The following is a 20496-nucleotide window of genomic DNA, read 5'->3' as shown; positions in this document are numbered from 1 at the left end:
TTGCTACCATACAACCAGAGGAAAAATACATCTTCCAATTTCCTATTATCCAAGCCCTGAAGCTTCACATTCATGTAAGAGCAACTCATTCATACCTTCAAAACATAAGACAATTACAGTGCCTCTGGCCATGGCAAGGCTGACATTCCCTTGGAAGTGAATGGTCTCCATTGCCCCAACACACTATGGTTTTGAGCACATGATGATGCAAGCCTTCCCTCCCCCAAACAGGTTTCAGGCAGCATGAAAGGGTAAGTGTGTGCGTGTCAGAAAGAGAGAGGGAGAGAGAAAGACTAAGAAGAAATCAGTCCTTAAACAGAGGCCTCCCATCACATACTTCACTGTCCCCGAAGTCAAAGTGCAGTATGTCCTTCTCAAATGAGTTCAGCTTCAGTTTCAAGTTGGACACCTCATCCATTAGGTCCAGTTTCTGAGTCTCTAGAGTCGTTCTGCACAGGAGCTCCTGCGAAATAACAAAACACGCTAAATATAAACACACACACACACAGCTTGCTTGCTGGGTTTTGTTGTTCAGCAGCTTTGACAAAATAACTTCAACAAAGACCCCTTTTCTGGGGCCGTCTCATCCAAACTGACCTGTTGTAGCATCTCCTCAGTGGCGTTCAGTTTCTCCCGGTGTTCATCCAGACACATTTCCAAGTCCCTTATCTTCTCCCCCTGCGCCTCCACCTGGTCTGTCAACACACTCACCTGCACAGGAACACAAGGGTAACACTAAGTAACTCTTATACCTGTGTAGTTACTCTGTCATTACAATTTAAAGATTAACATAATTATGGTGCATAGTGATTTGTATTTGCAAAGTAATGGAGTTGATTGAGTTTTTGTTATTACACCAAGTTCATTATATAGCCCCGTCCCAGATCTGTTTGTGCCGTATAGCCAACTCCTATGGTGGTTGTCATTCCCCAAACAATTTTGTGAGTTGGCTATATACCACAAACAGATCTGGGACCAGGCTACGTTCATTACACTTCATTGCACTAAAAAGGCCACTTAGAATTTGATCGCAGACAGTTGTTACTGAAGAGGGTCACTGCAGACCCCATGGATCGTGTGCAACAGACCATCGATGCACGGATAGAGGGGTGCTGGAGATGTTCAGAACCTCCTAGATCAACTGACCGCGGCAGCCTAGACTAATCAATACTATTGTGACATTTAATGAGCCATTAATGCTGCCTGGGTAGGATAGCTACTAGCTATGACAGGTTGTGGTCTACTGTACAGTACCTGAAGCACCAGGGATTCCTTGTCACCCTCCAGTCGAGACAGTCTCTCCTGGTAGAGGTCACCACCCATGGAAATGTGGTGGCCATTGGACTGCATGCAGGCATAGAGAAGACAACGGAGTCAGTGAGAGAGTGACACATGGGATTGGTCTGTGAGTGTTAACATACAGACTCCAATTGTCCCTAGTGACAGACTTAACAAATCTTAATCAAGTTATGAGTAGCTGGCCAAGGTAGATGCAATATTGGTTATGGGTTCTAAGATTAAGCCTCTACTACACTGGTAAGACTGGTGAAATGCTCGGTGCTTAAAGTTGCACTATGCAGAAATCGCTCTGGTTGGAAATTTCCTGGTTGCTAAAAAACTCTCGCCTAAAAGTTCGCCTAATTTCAGTTTACGTGACAAAAAAAAAGGTAAAATGTAGAGAATCATTGTACCATCTAAACCGCTGTGAAATATATATTCCATAACGAAAAATACTGTTGTTCCAGCTGGCGTACAAAACCGAAAGTAAAAACTAAAACGGGAAGCATAGGAATAGAGCATAGCACATCCATCGTTTCTTAGACTTGCTTTCATGTAGAATGATAGGAATGTGAGTTATTGATCTATGTGAATTTGGTCAGGTCACCCAAAAAGTAACATATTGTCACTAATGTATCAAGATAAAGTCAGATAAACCTAAAGAGTTATGTTGTGGCACTGAAGTATTTTAAGGGTGAACAGGGCATATTTTAAGTACCTTGAATATGGACAATTATCAAACAATCGCACACGAGTCTTCGAGTGACAGCTAGCATGATTGATGTTGCATTTGCCAGCAACACCTTAAATGGTCAAAGAGAGAACAATTTCCAGAGACTAGTGTACACACAGAGAGTTACAGCATTACACAGAGGCTCTGGCATTTCCCTGGCCCAGAGCCTAAATCTCAGTGCTCTCTCCACAGCATACTGTTGGTTCTCAATTCCAACACATCAGTGGGTTGTTTCTCACAGCAGTCTGTGACAACACCTGGGTTGTATCTCACATTTCCAGGGGAACACTAACTACAGCATATTGTAAGAGTTCAGGGAGAAATTTGCTTGGTACATTCAGAGATAAGGTTCTTGGACAATGGAGCCTGATATTAGGGGCGTTTTTGAAACGCTCAAAGCGAGGACAGGCTGAAGAACTGTGAGCAGGCTGAGGATGTACCAGATGGTCTTCAACTAGTTTGTTTGAACCAAGACTTAAATCTGCCTTTACCATGGGAAATCTGCCCTTACCATCAATATTACTTGCCAACGTACAATCATTGGACAATAAATTAGACGAGGTACGAACACGAATATCCTACCAAGGGACATAACTAACTCTTATGTTTCACCGAATTATGGCAGAATGGCGACATGGAAAACATTCAGCTAGCGGAATATACGCTGCACCGGCTAAACAGAACAGCACACTCTGGTAAGACGAGGGGTGTGGTCTGTGTATATTTGTAAACAACAGCTGGTGCACACAATCTAAGGAAGTCTCTTGCTCGCCTGAAGTAGAATTTCTCAAACTGTAGACCACACTATTTTCTAAGAGAGCTTTCATTAAAGAAATTATGGCTGTTTATTTACCACCAGACAGACGCTGGCAATAAGACCGCACTGAGTCAGCTGTATAAGGAAATAAGCAAAAGGGGAACCGCTCACGGCGCTCCTAGTGGCCGGGGACTTTAATGCAGGGAAACTGAAATCAGTTTGACCTAATTTCTATCAGCATGTTAAAAGCGCAACCAGAGGGGGAAAAAATGATAGAACACCTTTACTCCACACACAGAGACATGTACAAAGTTCTCCCTCGCCCTCCATTTGGCAAATCTGACCATAATTCTATCCTCCTGATTCCTGATGACAAGCATAAATGTAAGCAGGAAGCACCAGTAAATGTCGCTAATACTCGCCGGATGTGGCAGGGCCTGCAAACTATTACAGACTACAAAGCCGCGAGCTCCCCAGTGACACGAGCCTACAAGACTAGCTAAATCACTTCTATGCTCGCTTTAAGGCAAGCAACACTGAGGTGTGTGATCACGCTCTCCGTAGCCGACGTGAGTAAGACCTTTAAACAGGTCAACATTCACAAGGTCGCTGGGCCAAACGTGTGCTCCGGGCATGTGCTGACCAACTGCCAGATGTCTTCACTGACATTTTCAACATGTCCCTGATTGAGTCTGTAATACCAACATGCTTCAAGCAGACCACCATAGTCCCTGTGCCCAAGAGCACTAAGGTAACCCGTCTAAATGAATACAGGCCTGTAGCACTCACGTTCGTAGCCATGAAGTGCTTTGAAAGGCTGGTAATTGCTCACATTAACACCATTATCCCAGAAACCCTAGACCCACTCCAATTTTCATACCACTCAAACAGATCCACAGATGATGCAATCTCTAATGCACTCCACACTGCCCTTTCCCACCTGGACAAAAGGAACACTGACTAGCATTCTCATTGCTATTCATAGGACTACAGTTCAGCGTTTAACACGATAGCTCCCTCAAAGCTGATCCCTAAGCTAAGGATCCTGGGACTAAACACCTCCCTTTGCAATTGGATCCTGGACTTTCTGACAGGCCGCCACCAGGTGGTGAGGGTCGGTAGCAACACATCTGCCACACTGATTCTAAACACTGGAGCCCCTCAGGGGTACGTGCTCAGTCCCCTCCTGTACTCCCTGTTCACGCACGACTACATGTCCAGGCACAACTCCAACACCATCATTAAGCTTGCAGACGACAAGTGGTAGGCTTGATCACTGATAACGAAGAGACAGCCTATAGGGAGGCCGTCAGAGACCTGGCCGGGTGGTGCCAGAATAATAACCTATCCCTCAACATGATCAAGACAAAGGAGATGATTGTGGACTACAGGAAAAGGAGGACCGAGCAAGCCCCCATTCTCAAAAAACGGGGCTGTAGAGGAGCAGGTTGAGCGCTTCAAGTTCCTTGGTGTCCACATAAATACACTAAAAATGGTCCGAACACACCGGACAGTCGTGAAGAGGGCACGACAAAACCTATTCCCCCACAGGAGACAAAAGACTTGGCATGGGTCCTCAGATCCTCAAAAGGTTTAACAGCTGCAACATTGAGAGCATCCTGACTGGCTACATCACTGCCTGGTACGGCAATTGCTCGACCTCCGACCGCAAGGCACTAGAGCGTAATGCGTACGGCCCAGTACATCACTGGGGCTAAGCTGCCTGCCATCCAGGACTTCTCCACCAGACGGTATCAGAGGAAGGCCCTAAAAGACCCCAGCCACCCCAGTCATAGACTGTTGTCTCTGCTACGGCACGGCAAGCGGTACCGGAGCACCGATTCACCAACAACCTTTACTCCCAAGCAATGTCTCGCATGGAATAGCCTTCACCTCTTAGAACAAGAATAGACTGACAAGTTCCAGAAGAAAGGTCTTTGTTACTGGCCCAATGCTCTAACCACTAGGGTACCTGCCTCCCCTTCAACCCCAACCAATAGATAAAGGGTTTCTATATTACTACTCTGCTGCTAAAACTGACCAGCAAATGTCGGTGATAATGCTGCACCTCATACCATACTTATCCTTTAAATAGCAGCAGAACTCATCAAGATACCATCCCAGATTCCCCACGACACAGTCTGACAGGTTGTCTGTAGTGACACCGGAGGGAATAACTCAGACGCCACAACAAAAAGATGTCCTGTATGGTTCTAAACTTTTCTCAACCTAAATCAGGACACAGCAACAGCAGGCTTATATTTATAAACACTATGACATATCTGGACAAACACCAGCCGTAACGAGACACCGCTGTGGAGACTGCTGTGACAAGAGGGTTGTAATCAGAGCTGAACATCAACTTTAACAGATAGTAACATTCGTGTCCCATGTCTGTGTACAGTACATCTGTCTTTATGACATTCTCCTAGTCCTCTTTATCTAATCACAGATGTGTGTGTCTCACATCAGGTGAGACAAGGGATTTAAAGTTAATACACATGGCTTATAGTAGGTGCTAAATATATCAAAGTAAATGTTAGTTGACCAATGAAACCAGGAAGACTTTGCAGTCCTCACAATGCAAAAAATTAAACCACATTGACCCATTGAGATTATCATTATGATCATGTATTATGATCATGGATGTATACAAAACAGCAACATAGTACCTATATATTTTTATTTATTTCACCTTTATTTAACCAGGTAGGCTAGTTGAGAACAAGTTCTTATTTACAACTGCGACCTGGCCAAGATAAAGCAAAGCAGCAGTTACAAAGCAGAGTTACACATGGAACAAACAAACATACATAATAAAATAGAAAAAGTCTATATACAGTGTGTGCAAATGAGGTAGGATAAGGGAGTTAAGGCAATAAATAGGCCATAGTGGCGAAATAATTACAATATAGCAAATAGTGTGAGTGATAGAAGTGCAGAAAATGAGTGTGCAAGTAGAGATAATGGGGTGCAAAGGAGCAAAATAACAGTATGGGGATGAGGTAGTTGGATGGGCTATTTACAGGTGGGCTACGTACAGGTGCAGTGATCTGTGAGCTGCTCTGACAACTGATGCTTAAAGATAGTGAGGGAGATATGAGACTCCAGCTTCAGTGATTTTTGCAGTTCGTTCCAGTCATTGGCTGCAGAGAACTGGAAGGAAAGCCAGCCGATAGAGGAATTGTCTTTGGGGGTGACCAGTGAAATATACCTGCTGGATCACATGCTACGGGTGGATGCTGCTATGGTGACCAGTGAGCTAAGATAAGGCAGGGCTTTACCTAGCAAAGACTTACAGATGACACGGGGCGGGGGCATTTAGTTTTAGTTTTCATTTAGTTTTACTTGTATTTAAGAGCAGTTGGAGGCCACGGAAGGAGAGTTGCATGACATTGAAACTCGTGTGGAAGTTTGGACACTGTGTTTGGACACCAAAGGGCCAGAAGTACCAGCAGCAGCAAGAGCAACATCATTGATGTATACAGAGAAAAGAGTCGGCCCGAGGATTGAACCCTGTGGCACCCCCATAGAGACGGCCAGAGGTCTGGACAACAGGTCCTCCGATTTGACACACTGAACTCAGGCGAGGCAGTCATTTGAGAAACCGAGGCTGTTGAGTCTGCCGATAAGAATGTGGTGATTGACAGTCGAAGTCCCTGGCCAGGTCGATGAATATCAGCTGCACAGTATTATATCTTATCGATGGCGGTTATTATATCGTTTAGGACCTTGAGCGTGGCTGAGGTGCACCCATGACCAGCTCGGAAACCAGATTGCATAGTGGAGAAGGTACGGTAGGATTCGAAATGGTCGATGATCTGTTTGTTAACTTGGCTTTCGAAGACTTTAGAAAGGCAGGGCAGGATGGCCATAGGCCTGTAACAGTTTGGGTCTAGGGTGTCTCCCCTTTGAAAAGGGGGATGACCGCAGCAGCTTTCCAATCTTTGGGGATCTCAGATGATACGAAAGGGGTTGAACAGGCTAGTAATAGGGGTTGCAACAATTTCGGCAGATCATTTTTAGAAAGAGAGGGTCCAGATTGTCTAGCCCGGCTGATTTGTATGGGTCCAGATTTTACAGCTCTTTCATAACATCAGCTATCTGGATTTGGGTGAAGGGGATATGGGGAGGTTTGGCATGTTGCTGTAGGGGGTGCAGGGCTGTTGACTGGGGTAGGGGTAACCAGGTGGAAAGCATGGCCAGCCGTAGAAAAATGCTTATTGAAATTCTCAATTATTGTGGGTTTATTGGTGGTGACAGTTTCAGTGCAGTGGGCAGCTGCTCTTATTCTCCCTGGACTTTACAGTGTCCCAGAACTTTTTGGAGTTTGTGCTACAGGATGAAGATTTACAGTGCCTTCCGAAAGTATTCGGCCCCCTTGAACTTTGCGCCCTTTTGCCACATTTCAGGCTTCAAACATAAAGATATAAAACTGTATTTTTTTGTGAATAATCAACAACAAGTGGGACACAATCATGAAGTGGAACGACATTTATTGGATATTTCATACTTTTTTAACAAATCAAAAACTGAAAAATTGGGCGTGCAAAATTATTCAGCCTCTTTACTTTCAGTGCAGCAAACTCTCTCCAGAAGTTCAGTGAGGATCTCTGAATGATCCAATGTTGACCTAAATGACTAATGATGATAAATACAATCCACCTGTGTGTAATCAAGTCTCCGTATAAATGCACCTGCACTGTGATAGTCTCAGAGGTCCGTTAAAAGCGCAGAGAGCATCATGAAGAACAAGGAACACACCAGGCAGGTCCGATATACTGTTGTGAAGAAGTTTAAAGCCGGATTTGGATACAAAAAGATTTCCCAAGCTTTAAACATCCCAAGGAGCACTGTGCAAGCGATAATATTGAAATGGAAGGAGTATCAGACCACTGCAAATCTACCAAGACCTGGCCGTCCCTCTAAACTTTCAGCTCATACAAGGAGAAGACTGATCAGAGATGCAGCCAAGAGGCCCATGATCACTCTGGATGAACTGCAGAGATCTACAGCTGAGGTGGGAGACTCTGTCCATAGGACAACAATCAGTCGTATATTGCACAAATCTGGCCTTTATGGAAGAGTGGCAAGAAGAAAGCCATTTCTTAAAGATATCCATGAAAAGTGTCGTTTAAAGTTTGCCACCAGCCACCTGGGAGACACACCAAACATGTGGAAGAAGGTGCTCTGGTCAGATGAAACCAAAATTGAACTTTTTGGCAACAATGCAAAACGTTATGTTTGGCGTAAAAGCAACACAGCTCATCACCCTGAACACACCATCTCCACTGTCAAACATGGTGGTGGCAGAATCATGGTTTGGGCCTGCTTTTCTTCAGCAGGGACAGGGAAGATGGTTAAAATTGATGGGAAGATGGATGGAGCCAAATACAGGACCATTCTGGAAGAAAACCTGATGGAGTCTGCAAAAGACCTGAGACTGGGACGGAGATTTGTCTTCCAACAAGACAATGATCCAAAACATAAAGCAAAATCTACAATGGAATGGTTCAAAAATAAACATATCCAGGTGTTAGAATGGCCAAGTCAAAGTCCAGACCTGAATCCAATCGAGAATCTGTGGAAAGAACTGAAAACGCTGTTCACAAATGCTCTCCATCTAACCTCACTGAGCTCGAGCTGTTTTGCAAGGAGGAATGGGAAAAAATTTCAGTCTCTTGATGTGCAAAACTGATAGAGACATACTTACAGCTGTAATCGCAGCAAAAGGTGGCGCTACAAAGTATTAACTTAAGGGGGCTGAATAATTTTGCACGCCCAATTTTTCAGTTTTTGATTTGTTAAAAAAGTTTGAAATATCCAATAAATGTCGTTCCACTTCATGATTGTGTCCCACTTGTTGTTGATTCTTCACAAAAAAATACAGTTTTATATCTTTTTGTTTGAAGCCTGAAATGTGGCAAAAGTTCGCAAAGTTCAAGGGGGCCGAATACTTTCGCAAGGCACTGTATGTTTGAAAATGCTTGCCTTTGCTTTCCTAACTGCCTGTGTATATTGGTTCCTAACTTTCCTGAAAAATTGCATGTCGCGGGGGCTATTCGATGCTAATGCAGTACGCCACAGGATGTTTTTGTGCTGGTTAAGGGCAGTCAGGTCTGGAGTGAACAAAGGGCTATATCTGTTCCTGGTTAAAAAAATAATAACGGGGCATGTTTATTTAAGATTTTGAGGAAAGCACTTTTAAATAATAACCAGGCATCCTCTACTGACGGAATGAGGTCAATATCCTTCCAGGATACCCGGGACAGGTCAATTAGAAAGGCCTGCTCGCTGAAGTGTTTTAGAAAGCATTTGACAGTGATGGATTATATAGTGCACTACTTTTGACTGCTCTTACCATCAGGTGTCCCTGCTGCAGCCAGTCCACCAGGCTGTCTGCGGTGGCATCAGGGATCTGGCAGCGAAGGCCCTCCCTCTCCTCGGTGTCCATCAGCTCCAGCACACCCCGGAGGTCCTCCAGCAGGTGCAGTGCCCGCAGGCTTCCCAAGAAGGGAGAGGTTGGTGACTGGCAGTCAAACAGGCTGTTGGAGTAGTCCATGGACTTAGAGCCTGGGTGGGGGGGGGCACACAATTAGATAGATGCTCTATGGAAACTTTCTCAATTTTTAACTTGCCTCCCTCTGAAAGAGGGACAAAGGTTCAGTCTTTCATAAGGTCCACTGTAGGTTAATGGTATAAGTTAATCAATTGATTATTTGAGTCCAATTTCAATGTTATACCCACATAACAAGGGGGAGTTTATTTTAGCCCAAGAAACAAGAGTGTATGGTACATATAATGGGTGCACGCCAGCCCTGCATTTCTAATCAATGCATGAGCACAGGCCAAAATACCAATGAATTGTGGAAAGTAACTCTTGGTTTGACCATTAAATCATGCTCCCTCTTACAAGAATTAGCCAACATGGCAAGTGGGGAAATCTGGCTACTTAAAGCCAAATCACTTTACACAAGAGACCATAGGAAAACAGCTACGGGAGACCGAGAGATCAAGATGGTGAGAGAGAACTTGAATGAGGACAGTAGAAAGAGTTACATGGGAAATGTGGACCTGGACTTCATGTGATCGGAAAGTTTACAAAAATGTCAGACCTATAATTAACCCAATGCAGAAAAATAGGTCCACGCCGACTCTGGGCATTAACATTGTTTTAGTATAATCTTACAGCAGTACTGAAATGGGCTTCACATAGATTCACTCTTATCACCTACTAAAAAAACAACTGAAGAAATGTCCACTTCCTGAAGAGAAACCTTTATGGAATTAGCCTGACAACAGTTCTGGCCTGAAAACATGATAATCAAAAAGAGTTCAAGGGAAACTTTACAGCTACACACTATTTGGGGTGTTTTTCCAGTGTACTTTTTTGGGGTCGCACAGCGAGAGTTCAACCAATGATGTCATCGGTTAATTGAGCCTGCTGTCTGATCTGAACATGAATGGAGTCGTGTTCTGTAGCAATGGTTGTCCTTGTTCAATAGAGCCACTGGACTTGTCTCAATGATGTTCCTATCTGCCAGGATATTGCAGGCTATCTAGGATGACTTATTTTCCCTGGCTTTGTAAATACTACAGCCTGACAGGGGCCCTTTTCCTTGTTCCAACTGTGTTCCCACCCTCGAAAGCTGGCTTTTCAAAATGGGGGAAATACTAGCTTATACAGGTTCATGGGAACTACGTCACAGTGCACTGTTTCTGAGATTGCTAAATAATTACAATGGCTGCTTCTTCTTTCCATGTTCTTTTACATAGGAACACACACTTAATTGATCGGGAATATATTGAGAAGTTGAGACAGCGAGAAAAATTATTGCAAGACCTGCAAGCAGCGGCTGCTGCAGCCGCCACCACTCCTGGGGGAGCCATGGTTAGAAACAGACTGGTGGGCTGTCCAGCCATGTAGACCGACGAGGAATGTCTGTAATGCAACAAACTCAATCACACAGTTCTTACTGTAAAGTGTCAATGCAGACCACATGGATCATGTGTGTGGCAAACCATCCGTTTCAACAAACGGATAGAAGGGTGATGGAGATGTTTATAACCTCCAAGACCAACTGGACCAAGAGGGCAAATGACAAACTAAGTTGTTTTGTAGGTATCTAGCTAGCAATACAAGCCCTCTTTCTACACGAGGCAGTGTTGTTCAGTACAATTTTGTGATCGAGTCGGCCATGATAGAAGGCCAGTTAGCCCCTGGCAGAGTTGCAAAGAAAAATACATATCTCAGACTGGCCAATAAAACGGAAAGATTAAGATGGGCAAAAGAACACAGACACAGGAACTCTGCCTTGAAGGCCAGCATCCCGGAGTCGCCTCTTCACGTTGAGACTTGTGTTTTGCAGGTACTATTTAATGAAGCTGCCAGTTGAGGACTTGGGAGGCATCTGTTTCTCAAACGAGACACTAATGTACTTGTCCTCTTGCTTGGTTGTTCACCGGGTCTCCCACTCTTTCTATTCTGGTTAGAGCCAGTTCGCGCAGTTCTGTGAAGGGAATCGTACACAGCATTGGAACTCTGTTCTTTTCTCCGTTCATATTTTCCTCAATCGTGACTAGTCTCAGTCCCTGCCGCTGAAAAACATGCCCACACCATGATGCTGCCACCAACATGCTCTACCGTAAGGATAGTGCTAGGTTTCCTCCAGACATGATGCTTGGCATTCAGGACAAAGAGTTCAATCTTGGTTTCATCAGACCAGAGAATCTTTCTCATGGTCTGAGAGTCCTATCATGTGGCTTTTACTGAGGAGTGGCTTCCGTATGGTCACTCTACCATAAAGGCCTGATTGGTGGAGTGATGCAGAGACGGTTTTCATTTTGGAAGGTTCTCCCATCTCCATAGAGGAACTCTGGAGCTCTGTCTGAATGACCAATGGGTTCTTGGTCACCTCCCTGACCAAGGCCCTTCTTCCCCAATTGCTCAGTTTGGCCAGGCGGCCCGCTCTAGGAAGAGTCTTGGTGGTTCCAAACTTCTTCCATTTAAGAATGATGGCCACTGTGTTTCTGGGGTGCTTCAATGCTGCAGATTTTCTGAAGCCCTTCCCCAGATCTGTGCCGACACAATCCTGTCTCGGCGCTCTAAGGCCAATTCCTTCAAACCTCAAGGCTTTATTTTTGCTCTGACTTGCACTGTCAACTGTGGGACCTTATATATACACAGGTGTGTACCTTTGGAAATCATGTCCAATCAATTGAATTTACCACAGGTGGACTCCAATCAAGTTGGATGATCAATGGAAACAGGATGCACCTGAGCTCAATTTCAAGTCTCATAGTAAAGGGTCTGAATATTTATGTAAATAAGATATCTTTAATACATGTCTAACAACCAGCTCTCGCTTTGTCATTATGGGGTAGTGTGTGTAGATTAAGGATTTTGTGTTTATTTCATTCATTTTAGAATAAGTGGTCTGAATCCTTTCCGAATAGACACGGTGTGCTAGAGTAGAAACGACAACACGATATACAGAAACTATATTGATAACGTAATAAGGCACTTACTTTGATAGGAACGCACACATGTCCAAAGTTATTAGTAGTAAGGAAAACAACAAAGCCAATGCCGTTGCCAGCAGGAAAATGTGCCAGGGATAAAAGTTTGCGCAGGTTCTGTTCGAACAGAACCTGGAGATGCGCAAATGTCTGCATACTCAATCTGGGAAAACATTGGGGAAGTGCTTGGCCTCTCGTTGAAGAGAGAAGTTTGTACGGATCAGAAAAGCCTCAAACAGAAATTGTCCCCAACAGTGAAATGGGCTACTTCTATGTACATGAATGAGGCGGAAAACATCTTAATTCAAACGGTTGTTAGACACTTTAAATTGTTCGAAAATAAGTTGAGATTGAGAAGTTGAAACATAACCTATTGATAATTAGCAGGCAACGTGCCTTGGCTTGAGGGCAGTGCTGGTTAACTGTCCTGTGGCGTAACGTTCACATGTTGGAACAGTGAGTGCATTGTGACATCACGCGCATTAAAAAAACTCAAGCTGGGGAGACCTTTAAGAGATATTTGGAACTCATGTGTGAAAAGGTTCATTTATCAGTCTAAAAATGTTAGTCCTCATGTTGAAATATGTGTTGTAGAGCTACACTGGTTTGGCCAGGTATGACCAACAAGCCATCAGTGAGCATTATGACGCATATTTTACTCTAAATTAATTACTGTATTAATCAAGTGTCTCCGCGAAGGAGTGCTGATCTAGAGAGGATCAGGTACCCCCTGACCATATGAGCTTATTATGACCTAGAAGTAAAAAATTACTCACTCTGTGAATACAGTCCCAAGTCTTACTGACTGATAATGTGGAGCCAGTGAACGTGACATTAAGAGATCACTCCTTGTTCTTCCTCATGTCAATGCAAAAGAGACCCTTACCTGCTATTATCCCATCCATCTGCTCCAAAGCTGCTGCCAACATGTCACTGGCATCAGACATCATCTTCAACACTTAGTGGGCACCCTGGGAGAGAAAGAGAAAGGGACAATGAACCATTAAGTGTTCAATATGCTTCGGGTTAGGTTCGGCTAGACGAACGAGTGTGATCGCATACTCCCTTAAAAGACCTTCATTGAACATTCTGAGAAAGGAACTATAGTACCGTTTGTCCATCTTAAGATGCAGTAGCCAGTATGTACCTTCTCAAAATACTCAGATTTTGTCTAAGAAATTAATATTTTGACAAGGAGATCTTAGTCGCACAATTTTACATCTGACTACACAGTACCAGTCAAGTTGGGAAACACCTACTGTACTCATTCAAGGGTTTTTCTTTAGTTTGACAATTTTCTATATTGTAGAATAATAGTGAAGCATCCAAACTATGAAATCATATGGAATCATGTAGTAACCAAAGAAATTGTTAAACAAAGCTAAATATATTTTATATTTGAAATGGCCTACCCTCTGCCTTGATTACAGCTTCGCACACTGTTGGCATTCAATCAACCAGCTTCATGAGGTAGTTACCTGGAATGCATTTCAATTAACAGGTGTGCCATGTAAAAAGTTAATTTGTAGAATTTATTTCCTTAATGCGTTTGAGCCAATCCGCTGTGTTGTAACAAAGTAGGGGTGGTATACAAAAGATATTCCTATTTGGTAAAAGACCAAGTCAATATTAATGACAAGAACATATCAAATAAGCAAAGAGAAATGACAGTCCATCATTACTTTAAGATATGAAGGTCAGTCAATCAAGGAACATTTCAAGAACTTTTAAAGTTTCTTCCGGTGCAGTCTCAAAAACCAAACACTATGATAAATTTGGCTCCCATGAGGACCGCCACAGGAAAGGAAGACCCAAAGTTACCTCTGCTGCAGAGGATAAGTTCATTAGAGTTACCAGCCTCAGAAATTGCAGCCCAAATAAATGCTTCAGAGTTCAAGCAACACACACATCTCAACATCAACTGTTCAGAGGAGACTGTGTGAATCGGGCCTTGTTGCAAAGAAACCACTGCCAAAGGACACCAATAAGAACAAGAAACACAATGGACATTAAGACAGGGTGAAATCTGTCCTTTAGTTTGATGACTCCAAATGTGAGATTTTTGATTCCAACCGGCGTGTCTTTGTGAGACAGAGTAGATGAACGGGTTCCCACCGTGAAGCATAGACGAGGTGTGATGGTGTGGGGGTGCTTTGCTGGTGACACTGTCAGATATGTTTTAGAATTCAAGGCACAATTAACCAGCATGGCTACTACAGCGATATTCCATCCCATCTGGTTTGCGCTTAGTGGGACTATCACAGGACAACGACCCAACACACCTCCAGGCTGTGTAAGGGCTATTTGACCAAGGAGTAATGAATGCTGCATCAGAAGTCCTGGCCTCCACAATCCCCCGACCTCAACCAAACAGAGATGGTTTGGGATGAGTTGGATTACAGAGTGAAGGAAAAGTGCCAGCAAGTGCTCAGCATACATAGGAACTCCTGCAAGACTTTTGGAAAAGCATTCTAAGTGAAGCTGTTTGAGAGAATGTGCAAAGCTGTCAAGGCAAAGGGTGGCTACATTGAATAATCTATTTAATCTGTTTAACCCTTTTTTGCTTACTAAATGATTCCATATGAAAAACCCTTGAAGGAGTATGTGTCCAAACTTGACTGGTACTGTATACAAAAGTATGTGGACACACATTCAAATGAGTGGATTTGGCTTTTTCAGCCACACCTGTTGCTGAAAGGTGTATAAAATCAAGCACACAGCTATGCAATCTCTATAGACAAACATTGGCAGTAGAGTATGGCCTTACTGAAGAGCTCAGGGACTTTCAACGTGGCACTGTCAAAGAATGCCACCTTTCCAACAAGTCAGTTCGTCAAATTTCTTCCCCGGTCAAATTTAAGTGCTGTTATTGTGAAGTGGAAATGTCTAGGAGCTACAACAGCTCAGGCGCAAAGTGGTAGGCCACACAAGCTCACAGAACGTGACCGCCAATTGCTGAAGCGCATGCCGCGTTAAATTCTTCTGTCCTTGGTTGCACCACTCACTACAGAGTTCCAAACTGCCTCTAGAAGCAATGTCAGCACAAGAAGTGTTCTTCGGGAGCTTCATAAAATGGTTTTCCATGGCCGAGCAGTCGCACACCAAGATCACCATGCGCAATGCCAAGCGTCGGCTGGAGAGGTGTAAATCTCGCCGCCATTGGACTCTGGAGCAGTGGAAACACCTTCCCTGGAGTGATGAATTACACTTCACCATCTGGCAGTCTGACAGGCGAATTAGGGTTTGGCGGATGTCAGGAAAACGCTACCTGCCCCAATGCATAGTGCCAATTGTAAATTTTGGTGGAGGAGGAATAATGGTCTTAGGCTGTTTTTCATGGTTTGGGCCACTTAGTTCCAGTGAAGGGAACTCTTAAAGCTATGGCATACAATGACATTCTAGACGATTCTGTGCTTCCAACTTTGTGGCAACAGTTTTGGGAAGGCCCTTTCCTGTTTCAGCGTGTCAATGCCCCCATGCACAAAACGAGGTCCATACAGAAATGTTTTGTTGAGATTGGTGTGGAAGAACTTGACCCCATCTAATACCTTTGGGATGAATTAGTACGCCGACTGCGTGCCAGGCCTCATTGTCAAACATCAGTGCCCGACCTCAATAATGCTCATGGCTGAATGAATACAAGTCCCCACAGCAATGTTTCAACATCTAGTGGAAAGCCTTACCAAAAGAGTGGAGGCTGTTATAGCATCAAAGGGGAAACCAACTCCATATTAATGCCAGCGACTTTGGAATGAGATGTTCGACGAAAAGGTGTCCACGCTACATGACCAAAAGTATGTTTGGTGCAGTATTTCTCAAGAAAAAATGTGCACGAAAACAAATAGTCTATTGTTGAATGACAAACACTTAATTGAAGAATCTGTTGACCAATGGCGATGAAGGGGTGTAGCCGTCAGCCCCGAACTTCAGCTTGCCTCGAGAAAAAAAACTTGCAAAAGACCAAAATGTCACAAAATGTCACAAAATGTCATTATATAAATATGCACAAAATGTTTTGGATGGGAAGCATGCGGCTGAAGGATACATATAATTAGGGAAAGGAGTTCCCCCACTAGGGTTATGTAATACATGCCACTATTTACTTACGTTGCAGTGAGTAAAGGTTTTGTATTTGTGTCATCCCTCGTGGGAATGGAACCCATGACCAGGGCATTGCTCTGTCATGCTCTTATCAACTGATCTGTGATCAGAAAAAAACTGCTGCTCATAAGTATAGGCTCGTAGACCTACTTACACCTACTTACTTTAAAAATGAAATCACTACATCACTAGAGCAGTTAAGGAGATGTAAGCATTTTAAAAGCAAAATATAAAATAATGAAATGGAAACAAACCCTGGGGAGGCCAAGCTCGAGTCTAAAAGGGTAGGAAGTGAGTAGAGGAAACCCCTGCATAGAAATGTGACGCTTTCTTAACAACAGTCGGCTCAGTGTTTCACAGGGAAATCTCATTACTGGCTTGCTGACACAAAGCCATTATACGAGATCGCCAAGAGCCAGAATATGCAAGGACACAGCCAAAACCTAGCCAAGAAATCTAGCTATGCAAGAAGAATACAATAAGAACTTAAAGGATTCCTCTTAGTCAAACATGCCTTCTGACGTTAGCCGGTCACGAAATGACATGGTTAGGTAGAATGGTTACACTAAGTAAATATTAACTGTCTGGAATACAAGTCTCGAGGGGACAAAAATATTTAAGTGCAGACTTGCAGTTAATAATATCATGGTGGAGACATGACAAATGGAGCATCATCAAGTTAGAGAAAGGTCTGCATCTCACATGGAATTTTCTCCACAACACAGGGCTCTACAGTGCGACCATTTTACTCGCATCGGAGCCAAAATATTTTGCTCTGCGACCTGGAATTTTAATTTAGGAGCACCAGAGTGCCAAGAAATTAAGGATTCTAGCTTTATTACCTAAATAATATTTTATTGAGCACCTACATTTTAGGCCCACGCGTGAGCCTTGCAAAAACAGGTCAGCGTAGAGCCCTGCAACACTGTCAGTCGGCATAAAGAAGCTACAATACAGTACTACAGTGGCGCTGAGTGTATAACAAGGGCAGAAAAACTACGTAAAGTCAAATGGACAAAAGAAGGAAATGACAATTGATTAGTGCTGAGCGATTAACCAAATGTTTTTTTTTAAAACAACTGACCAACGTCGGTTCAATTATTTGAATCACATTTTTTTCTGTGATCTCAATATGCAGTTTCTCTAGAGACAAATCAGATCAAGCCCGAAATGTGCAATGTGAAGGGGGTTGTAGTTTCCAACAGGCCAATATTCTACATTGTTTAGCACAGAAAACATGGTAATTAAGTACAATAACCATAATCCATTGCATGCCTACTTGTCTAGTTGGTATGGGGCAGACACGGAGAGAAGAATGCACAATTGACAGGGACACATTTTTAAATGATTTAGTAAAAATCTAATCGAAACCGAACAGACTTCAAAAAGCACCAATCGCTCAGCACTACAACTGAATCATTCATGATTGTGGTGTATTCATGATATGCCGATTGCCTACAAGTATACACATTATATACACAGTGCCTTCAGGAAGTATTCAGACTTTTTCCACATTTTGATACGTTACAGCCTCATCCTAAAATGGATTCATTAAAACATTTCCTCAATCTATACACAACACCCCATTTTTTTTTTAGAAATGTTCCCAAATTAAAAACAGATACCTTATTTACATAAGTATTCAGGCCCTTTGCCATGAGACTCGAAATTGAGCTCAGGCGCATCCTGTTTCCACTGACATCCTTGGGATGTTCTACAACTGAATTGGAGTCCACCTGTGGTAAATTTAATTGATTGGACATGATTTGGAAAGGAACACACCTGTCTATATAAAAAAAAAAATACAGTCCCACAGTTGACAGTGCATGTCAGAGCAAAAACCAAGCAATGAGGTTGAAGGAATTGTCCGTAGAGCTCCGAGACAGGATTGTGTCAAGGCACAGATCTGGGGAAGTGTACCAAAACATTTCTGCAGCATTGAAGGTCCCCAACACCACAGTGGCCTCCATCATTCTTAAAATGTAAGAAGTTTGGAAGCACCAAGACTGTTCCTAGAGCTGGCCACCAGGTCAACTGAGCAAGCGGAGGAGAAGGGTCTTGGTCAGCAACGCTCCCCATCCAACCTGAAATAGCTTGAGAGGATCTGCAGAATGGGAGAAACCCCCCAAATACTGGTGTGCCAAGCTTGTAGCGTTATACCAAATTAGACTCGAGTCTGTAATCGCTGCCAAAGGTGCTTCAACAATGTACTGAGTAAAGGGTCTGAATACTTATGTAAATGTCATATCACTTTTTAAAATTATTATAAATGAGCAAAAAACATTTTAAAAACCTGTTTTTGCGTTGTCATTATGGGGTACTGTCTGTAGATTGATGAGGGAGGAAAAACATTTTTTTCATCAATTCTAGAATAAGGCTGTAACCTAACAAAATGTGGAAAAAGTCAATGGGTCTGAATACTTTGAAGGCACTGTAAGTGTAGGCTTTACTGGACCAGAATCATGGTGAGATTTTGAAGATGTGCGTAGGCTATGTTCCTCTGTTGGTTAATACAAATAGCCTGAAATACTTTGATTCAGTAGCAAACTTTGAAACAACTTTTGAGCAGCAATGTAGCAAATCCAGAGCAGTCTTAAACCAAAGCCTCAGCAGCAACGCAGCAGCTCCCTACTGTACACCTTAATGAGCAGCTCTGTTGATAAGCCTGTCATTTCATAAGCTATCCACCCAGATATTACACCCAGTCTGCACAGAGGCAATGGGATGGAAATTATTCAGTGGATAAAAGGAGAAAACACTCTCAAATGACACATTGTACACCTATTTTAGTATAGATTTAGCTGTTAGAGAGTTTGGCAAGGAAGAGAAGACATGTAGTGTTGTGAGAAGTACTCCAGGTTGAATTAGACTGTACATAACAACAATCAGTAATAGGGAGTTGTTTTTTTCCACGGGTGCACATGTTTAAGACTCATAATTAATAAGAAAAGGAAAACTCACACACCGTTTTGGCTGGAACAAGACCCTCACATAAGGAGGATTTAACAAACAATGTAAATGTACGGCAGCATCACAAGTAGCCCCTTTTCTTTTCTCCCCACTCTTAAAGTGGTTGCGTCTGTTCAAACAAAGTTGTTTTAATACAGGCAGGAGGTGGGGTTCATATTCACATCCAAATGAAAAATAGGATTTCCTTGTTGTGCTTGAGGTGAAATGTTGGCCAAAGTTCAGCCCCTCCCGTGTTCCCTGGGTAACCCTGTCAGGTGTGGGTCATTGGACACATTTAGGATAAGAACTAAGACATTTACCCTACTTATTGACACTGAGTGAACTGCCGCTATGGACACTGGACACTTTGTTTTGGAGATCAGTGAGGAAACATCTTCTGGGCCATAGATTGTACAAATGCCAAAAAAGCACAGCAGGGCCATTCTTTCAGTCTAGCTTCCCGATCAAAAGGCTGCGCACACGCACACACACACGATATCAGCTCTGACAATCTTCATCAATGCAAGTAACAATACAGGCCTTTTCTATGTCAAAATTACATTCAAAATGAATCAGTCCATCAGTTCAACTGTACAGCATGTTAGGACACTGCTTTGCGAATTGAGTCAATGTGGTCCTGCCCACTTCAACCATCCCACTGACCCACTCACACAGTGCAGTGTTCTCCAGAGCCTGTGAAACTCCACTCCTGAGTCACAAACTCCTGAGAGCTTTCCTTCACCGGCTGTTGCCTTATTAGGGGTGTGTTGACCTGGCCATACTCATATTCGCAATTGTATCCGTAATGACAGTTGATAGTCGGATCGGATGATACTCATGATCGTAAAACACTTAAAGTGTTTTAATATGCCTAACTAGGAGATTGGCAAAATATTCTTCCTGCATGTTTATAGATTGAAACAAGCTGCGGATTAATAACAGTGTGCAGAGGGGTGTGTGTGTGTGTGTGTGTGCTCAATTTGCAGTGGGCAGAGAGGTTTGCCGTCACCCAGAGGTGTTCCTGATCAAGGATAATAAAATCAAATAAAAACTCTGATCATAATTGTATCAGGACAATTGCTCATATCCGTTACGATACTCGTCCTGACGACTTGGCACCAGACCTGGGCAGGAAAAAGTTGTAGTTTATTTGAAAATA

At 43.2% G+C, this 20496-nt stretch overlaps 1 protein-coding gene across 5 annotated transcripts in view; it reads right to left on the bottom strand.

Annotated features, from left to right (window-relative positions):
• LOC124002578 (liprin-beta-1-like) overlaps positions 1–20496 on the bottom strand; it is an 80513-nt gene that overhangs the window by 47115 nt on the left and 12902 nt on the right. For all 5 annotated transcript variants that reach the window (XR_006833076.1, XM_046310083.1, XM_046310092.1 and 2 more), the window contains exons 2-6: positions 13174–13258; positions 9130–9341; positions 1255–1344; positions 598–711; positions 338–463 (exon numbers count right to left, since the gene is read on the bottom strand). Coding sequence is in view for 4 of the 5 variants with exons in the window: in XM_046310083.1 (XP_046166039.1) it covers positions 338–463; positions 598–711; positions 1255–1344; positions 9130–9341; positions 13174–13237 (606 nt within the window). In the remaining variant the exon portion in view is untranslated. The remainder of the gene's footprint in view (positions 1–337; positions 464–597; positions 712–1254; positions 1345–9129; positions 9342–13173; positions 13259–20496) is intronic.

This window comes from Oncorhynchus gorbuscha, linkage group LG02, assembly GCF_021184085.1.
Source record: "Oncorhynchus gorbuscha isolate QuinsamMale2020 ecotype Even-year linkage group LG02, OgorEven_v1.0, whole genome shotgun sequence".
Taxonomy (NCBI): domain Eukaryota; kingdom Metazoa; phylum Chordata; class Actinopteri; order Salmoniformes; family Salmonidae; genus Oncorhynchus; species Oncorhynchus gorbuscha.
This window is presented reverse-complemented; position numbering and strand designations above follow the sequence as displayed.